The sequence below is a fragment of the Nyctereutes procyonoides genome, unplaced genomic scaffold (genome assembly GCF_905146905.1).
Source record: "Nyctereutes procyonoides isolate TBG_1078 unplaced genomic scaffold, NYPRO_anot_genome, whole genome shotgun sequence".
Classification (NCBI taxonomy): domain Eukaryota; kingdom Metazoa; phylum Chordata; class Mammalia; order Carnivora; family Canidae; genus Nyctereutes; species Nyctereutes procyonoides.
In genome coordinates this window covers 53,442,361-53,453,002 of record NW_026575020.1, presented here as the reverse complement: position 1 = coordinate 53,453,002, position 10,642 = coordinate 53,442,361, and the positions used below count along the sequence as shown (strand labels likewise).

General features: G+C 47.0%; 1 protein-coding gene across 8 annotated transcripts; it reads right to left on the bottom strand.

Moving 5' to 3' along the window:
• Positions 1 to 125: 125 nt before the first annotated feature.
• CUNH17orf80 (chromosome unknown C17orf80 homolog) lies at positions 126 to 10,524 on the bottom strand. Of its 8 annotated transcripts, none has more exons than XM_055333186.1 (6): positions 10,493 to 10,524; positions 9,658 to 9,789; positions 6,791 to 8,281; positions 2,242 to 2,349; positions 1,584 to 1,688; positions 126 to 286 (listed from the first exon to the last, which is right to left on the bottom strand). In XM_055333186.1, the coding sequence occupies exons 3-6, from the start codon at positions 8,253 to 8,255 to the stop codon at positions 264 to 266; spliced, it is 1,701 nt and encodes a 566-aa protein (XP_055189161.1). In that variant the 5' UTR covers positions 8,256 to 8,281; positions 9,658 to 9,789; positions 10,493 to 10,524; the 3' UTR covers positions 126 to 263. The 8 variants fall into 8 exon arrangements, 7 of the variants coding, with proteins under 7 accessions (XP_055189161.1, XP_055189171.1, XP_055189180.1 ...); XM_055333196.1 differs by lacking the exon at positions 10,493 to 10,524 and adding an exon at positions 10,294 to 10,371; XM_055333205.1 differs by lacking the exon at positions 10,493 to 10,524 and adding an exon at positions 9,270 to 9,379 and having other exon boundaries at positions 9,658 to 9,912.
• Between the last annotated feature and the right edge of the window lie 118 nt (positions 10,525 to 10,642).

Genomic DNA, 10,642 nt, shown 5'->3' with positions numbered 1-10,642 from the left:
AACACCAGCAGCCTTTAAGAGCAAAGTCTTTTCAGTAACTGTGCCACTCCTGAGAGCCAGCCAAAGAAATGTCCACACAGAATGAGACCTGTCCACGTGGTAAGAACTGACTTCGTATAGAACTGTTTTAGATCCCAATAATTTTATTCTTTTCACTCCTTCCCCAACCCCCAAACCATTTTACAGTGTTAAACATGCACCGCAGCTGCCTCTACCGCACGCTCCCCGCAGCCTCCGAGCTTCCTTACATGGTGTCCACGTCGTCACTTGCGCCAGCGCTGCAGCTCTTTGGATAAACAGAGAAGTGTAAGGATCCAAGGGGCCACTCCTAAGGACTGTTTCTGCCTTTTGCCTGTATAGATCATTCTGGGTCCCTTCTGTTTTCTAGGTTTAGAAATAAAGTCTTTGGTGCAACCAGAAATGTCTGCTTCCCTTTCTTCAATTCAAAGATGTGAAAAACCACCTCTGGTATCACCCAAGTTGAGCCCTTTCAGACAGCTAAGCCTTTAGGGGGAAGCCTTATCCCTGGGAAAGAAGTCAGTTGAGGTTTTAGGAGTCTCTGTTCATGCTGGACTGATCCGAAAGGAACCCCTCTTTGTCACAAACGGACAGGTGTGTCACATGATACCTACCAGGTGCCCAGCAGTCCTATTTCTGCTGTTTGACCTGCTTTCCCACTTACTAGATATCCAATCAGTCCAAAAATCCAGTTAGTCATGTCTTATTTTTTAATTTTAAAAAATTAGTATTTTAGGTAGGCCTCATGCCCAACATGGGGCTTGAACTCATGGCCTTGGGATCGAGAGTCATGTGCTTCACCGACTGAGCCAGCCGGGAACCCCAAGTCCTGGTATTCCAGAAATCCTATTAACCATTTATGAATTTTATTGGTACTAATGGTTATCTTGTACTTTCACACTGCAAGTTTTCAGAAAGCATCTGGACTTTTTTTACCTGAAAAAAATACTAGGCTTTTTTGATATTCTGCTATATACAACAGCATATTTTTTATAAGGCAATACTTAAAAAAAAAAAATGAGAAAAGTTTTCTTAAACTAAAAGAGAAATGAAGTCCAGATAGTTTTCTTCCTGGTAAGACCTGACTCAAGCTGAAGCTCCTAACTAGAAGGGTGTTAATTGTGTTTTAGATGGTGAAAGTAACGTTAATGAAGACTTCTGTGACCCTTAGACACATGAATGACAGCTGTATTGTTTCTCCCCCTCTCTTGGGATATAAAGCTGTTTGGTTTCAATGCTAAAAAGTTCTAAGGCAGGAATTAAGAAGGGTGCTGATCTGGCAGGCAAACTACTTTAAGGAGAAAGCAGAAGACCACCAGATCTCCAGTGACAACCTCACGCAGAGCAGAGGAGCAATTATGTAAACCGTAGTCAAGTCTTATAAAGGTCATTATAACAAAAACCTCTAATAAGAAACCCCAGAGCCTCAGGCAGTGCCTCATTCACTGGGCATGTCAGATAATGCAATGCTATAATATAAAAAACAATTCAGAGAATCCCCCGGAAGTCCCTGTAATGGGATGTGACCTGTGATATAGATTAAAAATATCAAAAAGGCTTATTACTCAGATGCCGGAAACTCCAGCCGCACCACAGGACGAAGTATCCCATGAAGAGCATGGTGACGCCCCCAACTCCACTCCTCACGGTGGTGCTGCACCTGATCCAGCCTGTTTAAAAAGAAACATATCTGGTTGCTATGGTGAACTGTAACCAGGGGCCGTGACCTGCCAGTTATTCAGGTTTTCCTAGTTAGCCTGGGCGGTGGGTTTGTAATGCACAGAATGTACCACCTACCACCACATAGGTAATTTTTAAACAGATGAACAAGCTCAAATCTGGAAGACCTCAATTTTAATAAATTTAGTTACTCTTGTTTTGAGAGTTTGGCTGAAATCATAAGTGGGAAGGAGACTAATACAACTGTGCAGAGTCCTCCTGGCTTTGGGAGGATCGAGGTGGGCAAGGGAGAGGGGAGGGTAGGTGGCAGGGGGGATATTACAGAAATGAATTCTGTTCCGTAAGTGGCAGCTGCTGTTCTCCTACCTTTAGTGTTCTCAACTACATCACATTCCGGGGTAAAAAAGAGAAGAGAAGGAAGACTCTACACTTGTCTCTTTCTTCTCCTTAGCCTTGCTGTCACAGCCATGGCTAAAGTAAGAGAAACTTTTCCAAATGCTCGGAACCAGCAACACAACCCAACAGTCCGTGACTCCAGCTCACCTTTCTGGACAGCTCCCAAGAGCCTCATCAGAAACAAGCTGGAGGTTGTAAGTCTGGTCGGGGGTTCCAAACTCTTGAGAGCAGTCGAGCTTCTTTCCAACAAAGGAACTACGGTTCCAAACAGAAGGCACTGTGATGTTCATCTAGAGTCAGTCTCTTTCCCGACACTTCGTGCCTGCAGTTCCCAGGGCCAGGCTGCAGGAAGTGTATCTAAACAGCTGGGTTACTGGCTCTGCGGAGCTGCAGCTAGCAAGGCGCCGAGTCAAAGCAGTTGATTCCCAGTCAAAAAGAGGTTCTTCAAAAGGTTGAAGGAGCCCCTGGGGATCAGGACCTGGATACGTTTTTGATCTGATGAATATAGTGCACAGATGATCCAGGTGTACATGTTTAATGAAATGAACTGCCTGTGTTTTCTCCAATTGGCTAAACATACTACCAGAAGGCGTGACTCTCTATTATAGTACCTACTGCTACTTGTCACTACACGTACCAGAGTCAACATGTGTGCCCTGTTAGTCCAGTGCTATTACTGACCAGCCAACATTTCTTATTTACGTTCGACATGTAACAAACTTAGAGCCAGGAAGGAGGGCTTATGCTATTTATTTATAGCTTTCCTATACCTTTTTTTCTGTTTTAATGACAGGTAGAGAATCTCTACTGTTGCTGTTCTCTGGTCTTGTTTGGCTTCATCAAGATAAAGGATAAAATAAGGCAAGTATTTATGACAGGTTCAGCAGATGAAATAAAAGTTGCTATGGATGTAAAAATGCTACCCAAATGATCATCACATTAAGTAACAATGAGAAAACCCATACTGGCTTCCAAGAAATTACACAGAAGATAATTATTTTGCAAAGTGAAGATTAAGCTCTCTAAAAAAGCATGGCATAGTCCATTCTCGGAAAAAAATGGAAAAAGGTGGTAAGAGACACTTGTGAAAACTACAATTGTAGAACCACTTCCCCTGCCATGCTAGAAACGGGGTGGTCCCTCCCTCAACTCTGTTCCTGCTTCTGCCAGCAGCCTCCTTCACTAAGGGTTCAGACTTGACTAAATGACATCAGTTCCGGCCCTGAGATGGGATTAAAAGCCCGAGGCCCAGGAGAGGCCAGCCCAGAATCCACAGAAATTCTGTGTCTCCAGTGTCATCCTTCCTGCTACTCAGGGACCCTGGGTTCTGACCTACAACCCTTTCTGCCTGGCTGTGGGCCCAGGACTGCTAACACCCACTGTCATCTCATTTAGACATTATCCTTGACCTGCCAGTGTTGACGTCCTTGCATCCCCTAATCTAGTGACAATGGCTTCACTAATAGGAACCCTGGAACTGTCCCTACCTTTATATCTCTAACATTGCCTGCCACCCTTCTGGCCTCACTGCAATTCCAGTCAGGGGATTTGACTCACCCCTCATGTCTCTGGCTGTTGTCACAGGCGCTTTTATTTAAAACATCCCCTTTCATGACCTCCTTAGCTACTAGCAGACCCCACCCTGGCTTGTCATACTTCAGTTTTGCTCCAATCCCGACTACTCTGAGCCCCTTCCCCATGTGTGCTGTCTCAAACATCTCACCAGGGTAGCTTATTGATGGAAATGCTGTTTGATGATGAGAGCAAGGCCTTTAAAAACCCACGATCGGGGCACCTGTGTAGCACGGTCAGTTAAGTGCCCAAGTCTTGGTTTCAGCTCAGGCTGTGAGCTCAGGGTTGTGGGATCAAGCTTTGTGTGGGCCTCTGTGCTTAGTGGGGAGTCTTTCTTCCTCACCCTGCCCCTCCCGCTTGTGTTCTAAAATAAATAAATAAAAAAACAAACCCACCCAAACCCATGACCCTATAAAGGTTTCTTCACTTTCTGTTCTCCTAGTCCCACCAGCCAACTTTTGCATTCTGTAGTTCTATGAACTGTGTTTTCCAAACCTTTCTACCCCCATTTGTTTGCCAACACCTTCATCCTGGGTCTGAGGCCCCTGCCTCCAGTGGCCTCCCCAACACCAGCTGTACTCTAACTTGGCTCCTCTGTAGAAACACTTAAGAAATGTTTGAAGACAGGATTATTAGGGATGCTGGGTGGCTCAGTGGTTGAGCATTTGCCTTCGGCATGATCCCGGGGTCCTGGGATCGAGTCTCACATCCCTCTGCCTCTCTCATGAATAAATACCATCTTAAAACAAAAAACAAAACAAAACAAAACAAAACAAAACACAACCACCTGGGATTAGACTTTGCTTCAGGATCAGTCTTTGGGAATGAGGTCCAGGAATCTTTCATCTATGTGAAACTGTCAATTGTTTGGGATCCAAGGACCTAGATCTCTTCAACTGGAGTCCCGAAAGCCAAGGCACCTGAATTTGGCCAATACTCAGCCAAGTGCCCCCACCTAGGTGCTCACAAGGCTTTTTCTGAAGAAAGGAAACCAATTTTTATTGCTGAGGACCCTTCTGACACTAGTACTTGCTGAGTCTCTAGTAATTTAAATCTTGAACTTCTAAAAATCTATTTTTGTTAATGCTGGGAAAACTACTTTTTTTGGGTAGTAAGGATGTGAAAATCCTTCTCCCTAAACCTCACACGATGGCTAATGCTGCCAAGTTCCATAAGCCTAATTCTCGTTCCTGACTTACTGAAACCCAACTCTGTGGTGTCCTCAAAACTATCAGTCTGCCAAATTACTCAGAGTACTGCAGACTGTAACCGATAAAAGAGGACAGAACAGCTTTGAACCTGGGGTGCCTGACTCAACTTAGAGTGTGTGGAGCCTACTCAAGATTATCTGACCACTTACTGTGTGAATGTGGGCAAGTCACTTAACACATCTGGGGCTCAGATTCTTCGCCCGTAAAGAGGGCAAGACTGTGACTTCAGTGACAGTCACCTGAGTTGCCAGGAGGGTTGAATGAGGTAATAATGCAACACACCTAGCAGTGTCTGATATTGTCATCATGACCGTTAGTCTCCTCCCCTTTTCTTCTGAAATGAAAAGCTTGTGTGTCAGAGACACTCCCAGCGCTATTAAAGATAGTACAGGAAATAAGGAAGTTCCACTTGCCAGAAAGATTCGCCACGGGCCACTGCAAACCAAGAGGTACACAGATCTAACCACCACCTGTGTTTCTACTTATGGCACACTTTTTGCAATACGGTCTAATAGAAAGGATGAAATGTGGTCTGGAGAGACCGTGCTCTACCTACAGCCCTACCACCTACTGGCAACATGACCTTGAACCAACCACTTATCCTCTCTGTGCCTGTTTAATCAAACCTGCAAAGCAGAGATAAAAATCACTGCCTACCTCTCAGAGCGGCAAGGTCGAAATAAGAAAATGGAAGCATTCTCAAAACAGAAGAGCAACACAAATGTCAGTGTAATTCTATGTCAACACGGAGAAGGGGTTTGAAAGCCTAACTCTGACCTTGAAACAGATTATAACTTCATAAGGAGGGCCTAGATGGTAGGTCTGTTTGGAGCAAACTGGCAATCACTGCAGCAGGTGAGGAAGATGTAGCTTTAGATAGCAATATTCTTCACTTAACATTTGTTTTGAAATCTTTTTTTTTTTTTAAAGATTTTATTTATTCATGAGACTCAGAGAGGCAGACACAGGCAGAGGGAGAAGCAGGCTCCATGCAGGGAGCCCGACGTGGGACTTGATCTCAGAAATCTGCGATCACACCCGGAGCCAAAGGCAGATGCTCAACTGCAGAGCTACCCAGGCTTTCCTGTTTTGAAATCTTCTAAAAGAAAATGCTTTTCAGACCAGATGACTTGTGGTTTAGTGAATATGTAATAATTCACAAGATCTACTGGAGAGGAAATATATATCCCTATAAGAAATATTAAGTAGTTCCTCAGGTGTGATGCTTTTCTGAGCTGCTACGGGTCTCCTGTTGAAGCTAAACTAAAAGCACTAGTGAATACTACATACACAAGAGATGAGTGCTGCATGACCTGTGCTTTCAGAAAACCTCTTTTAAGAAAAGGTTTTTAAGAAAAACCCTAAAGCTTCCTGGTGAGGAAAATGAAGAAACTTCATGTACTCTAACTACAGAGGCAGTCCAATAACTAAAGGTAAGGTCCCGCAGGAAAAAGTGAAAAGTCCCTGAAATGGCAGGAACTTCCTGGTTCTGTGGGGCCACTTAACCCATTCCAGGAACTGCCAAGGAGCCACCAGACACCTTCTGAGGCGACTCAGTCTGTCCCATCTCTTTCCTTGACTCCTTACCGAAATCTCTCAAGACAGCCTGAATACTTGCCCTACTGGCCAAGCCTCCTCCTGATGCGGAAACTCAAGAGATCAATGTCACCGGCCGACCTGGCCTAGTCCAGCCTTCAATGGTGCGTGCAGGGGAAGGGAGCGTGATAAATCACTGATACTAATTCTGGAGCAAGAATTAATGTTTTCAGAACAATTTTAAGTCTGGTTTACTGGAATGCCTAGGTAAAATCAAGCTAAATAAGCAAAAGCAGGAGTATTCTGAACCTTATTAATTCAAAAGGCACAGAGCTGTCTGGATGGGCGGGATGGCCCTTGTAAATGAGCATGTTTACCTTGAGACAGTCTCTCTCCCTGGGGATTGGTGAGCTGAGGCTTCTGGGCCATTGCATTCCAATACTGGGGCTTCCCTGGCAACACTCCTAGTCCAAGATAACCAGGATAGAGCTCTGGAAACCACTCCAGCCCCAGGGTGCTTGAAAGGGTCTTCCTATCAGCAACGCCCATCTGAGTGAAGGGGCTGGAAGAGGTGTGAGGCAGGACTGAATGTAAGGTTTGCTGGCACCCATGGTGTGATACTTGGGGCCCACAGCCAGATCTGTGCTGCACAGAAGCTCGTTCACTGTTCTCTGTTAATGCCTTCACATTGAGGACTTGGTTAGGACTGCAGGCTTCTGCTTTCTCTTCTTGAAAAAACCTGACAGCTAGAGAGGCAAGGCTTTGATTATGGGACTGTGATGCAGAAAGCAGCTCACTGCAGGCTGTCTCTCTTGGAGTGAACAAATGTAAACCCGGACCTTCATCTTGACATTTCTTCTCTGTGGCTGAATCACCACTACTAAAGTTCTCTGCACCACCGTTCACAGAAGCCCATTCCTGCATTTCTAGCACAGATACGCTTTTCTCTCTATTTCCTTTGTTCCCACGTGTGTCTATTCCAAGCTTCTGTCCTTTTTCTTGGGTCTCCTTGACTTGGATGTCACCCACTGGGCTAACTTTAAAATTCAGAATTTGTGATTCCATGTTTTCTTCAGTCTTGGAGTCTCTAACGTCAGTAGAGACTTCTGAGAGGTGGTCCCTGGCCTTGGACACACTCTCATTGCTTGACAATGACGTTGTTCTTTCAACCCCATAACTGAGATTCACGGGAGAACTGTGATAATCACCAATAGGCATATCTAATAAATCTACTAGAAGCTTCTGTCTTGGGGGATCAATTTTGTCCAACCTTAAATTAGTAGAAGTGGTCGGTACATCATTGGGTAAGGCTGAAGAATATTTTCTATCTTGATTTGACAAAGAAGGTTCAACTGGGTCAAGAAGTAAAGATGTTTCAGTTTCTGAAAGATTACTTCTACTTTCTCCTGATGCAGGCAAATCTTTGGCAAGTTCTGTTTTAGGAGTGGTGTTCTCTGATGCATAAAACTGAGCCTTTGTTTCTCCCTGGAAAGTAATCTTTGGCTTAGTATTTTTTAGCTTTTTGATGGAGCACTGAACTGTATTCTTAATGTCTTTATCTGCCTTTGTATTACTTTCCAAACCAACAGCCAGTAGTGGAAAAGACTTCACTGCCTGTTCTGGTTTGTATTTTACCGAGTCAGTATTTCTCTTCTTACTCTCCGTCTCTAATTCTCTCTCTTTAGTGTTCTTGATGTCTGCGATTTTTTTCATTTTTTTAGTGTGTGGGCGTGTAGCTGGCTTGGACTGATCAGCAGGTACAGTTAGCCCTATCATCTTACAGTATGGCAAATGGGCTTTTAATCGTTTGAATGGCTTCTTACAGTAAGGACACACTTCCATCCTGGGTGAGTATCACTTTCCTATTCCTGAAAAAGGTAAATGCAAGATTATGAGGGGCACATAATTGGAAAATACTAACATTTCATTTTTATGTGTGTCTTTCATTTGGAAGGAACTTGAAGTTTTAAACAATTTGTTGTGACTTAACTTTTTTTTACAGAGATAGAAAACAGAAAACACAGTTGGTTTTAACATAAATATTCTTGTCTTTACTTCCGTTTGGCATTTTACATTTCTTAAAGTCTTCCAAGAATCAATCATTAGTAAAAAACAACCAAAAGGGTTTTATCGATATCCCTAACTAGTAGATGAACAAAGCCAAAAGACCTAAATCTAAGAAATTAATGGCTAATGGAAGGAAAAGTTGTCCAAAATACGAGTTAGGGAGTGCCTCGGGGGTTGTTGGTTAAGCATCTGTCTTCAGCATAGGTCATAATGCTCAGGTCCATAATGCTCATAATCCAACCCCTAGTAGGATTCCCTGTTCAATGGGGTCTACTTCTTCTCCCCCTGCTAGCTCACTCTCCTCAAATAAATAAATACACCATTAAATCTTCAAAATACCAGATTAAAATGTTTGCTCTTTAAGATCACAGCAAGTCAACTAGTTACTGCCTGAGGATAAAGAAACTGTTAAAAGTCCTAAACACATCAACTGAGAATGGTGAACAGTAAGAACTCAGGCCAGGACCTGAAGGCTGTTGCTCAGAGTCACGGTTTTCAAAGCGGTACATGGGAGATCCACTACACTGTAGTACAAGAGGTTATTAGACCTTCCATCATTTCTGCATGAGAAATGAAGCTCTAACACCTTACGAGTAACATGTGTATACACACATCTGCGCACACGTAAAAGGGTTCATGATGCACAAATGATAACATACACGGAGGGGAGCACAGTGCTCTACTGTTTGCTTTATAGTTTGCAGTGCAATAGACCCCTGGGCAAATTCGTTTGGTTTGAAACCTTTGTGATATTCATACCACGCAAAAACATGAAAAAATAATGGATACCCTGTACCACTTGTCCCTCTTCGAGCACTGAGCCTGGCACAGGACAGCGGTGGAAAGGATTCCTTCTCTAGATGCAAACACGCAGACGCTATCACCACAGAGGACTATGCCTGTGAATACATTTTGATCACTAAATACGGGAGGAAGTGAGGTGGAAACCACTTATAAACAACACAGACAATCCTGGCCAACCCATTTAGGATCCTCTATGAACTTGGGCAAAACAAGGCTGTTCCCCGCCAAAACAAAAACAAAAACAACCTTGTAATTATTCTTCCTTTGGAAGTACCCCCCCTTCACGATATAATCAACGGGCCGCTGACTTAAAAAATGTGCACAACTGAAGCCTACTGGAAAGGTCCTGCACCCTCACGTGCTTGCGTCTTACCGTGGGGGGACGGACCACTTTCCTACTGGAGCTTCTGCACGAGAATGCTATTCTCTGGTCGTTTCTCTAGGATCTGCATGCCTCACGGTCGCAGTTCCCCAGTCGGGCAGGGCTGGGTTTCAACGATCGGCCCTGCACAGACACCATCAGAAAAGGGACTCGGCTGCACAGCCAGCGAAGGGGCGCGGCGCGGCACGGAATCGGTGCTCCGGGACGCAAACAGTTAAAGCCGCGCCCGCCTGCCTGGGGCAGGGCCCGGAGGACGCCAGCCAGCCGCCCCTCCCCCTCCCCGCCCCCATGCCCCCCCAGCCGCGGTCCCCCGCCCACCCGCCCACCCTTCTCCCCGTCCCCTCCCCATCCCCGCCCTCCGCAGCCGTGGTCCCCGGCCCGCCCTTCTTCTCCCCCCCCCCCCGGCCCCGTCCCCAGCCCCGCCCCCCACCCCCCCAGCTGCGGTTCCAGCCCCGCCCTCCTACCCGGCGGGCCCCCTTCCCTCCACCCAGCCGGTCCCCGGCCCGCCCCGCTCCCCGCCCCGCTCCCCGCCCCACTCCCCATCCCAGCCCCGCCCTGCTCCCCGGCCCCCGCCCCGCCCCCCCCCGCGGTCCCCGCCCCGCCCCGCCCCGCGCCCCGCTCCCTCACCGTTTCCGGAAGCCGAGCCGCCGCTTCCCCCGAGGGGGCGGGGACCGCCGGAGCCGCACGGACGCCGGAAGGGCTCGCCCGCCCCCCGACCGAGTCCCCGTCCCCCGGGAAGCACCCCGCCCCGCCCCCACCCCGACACGGGCCGTGGGCCGCAGGACACAGCCCGACCTGCCGCGCCCGCCCCGAGCGGCGTCCTCACCTGGCCAGGTGCGGCGTTCCGGAAGCCCCCGCGCCCCCCGGCCACGGCCCCAGGCCCCCGGCCCCAGGCCCCCCGCCGCGGGCCGCCCGCGTCACTGCCTGACGCCTCCCAGCCGTGCTTTCAGAAACCCCGTCCGCGCGCAGGGGCCTA

Coding starts and splice junctions, on each gene's coding strand:
- CUNH17orf80 (XM_055333186.1), bottom strand. CDS start 8,255: ATGGAAGTGTGTCCTTACTGTAAGAAGCCATTCAAACGATTAAAAGCC. Junction 2,350..6,790: donor GGGAGAGAGACTGTCTCAAG/GTAAACATGCTC, acceptor TTGGAACCGTAG/TTCCTTTGTTGGAAAGAAGC. Junction 1,689..2,241: donor CTTGGGAGCTGTCCAGAAAG/GTGAGCTGGAGT, acceptor CTTTTTAAACAG/GCTGGATCAGGTGCAGCACC.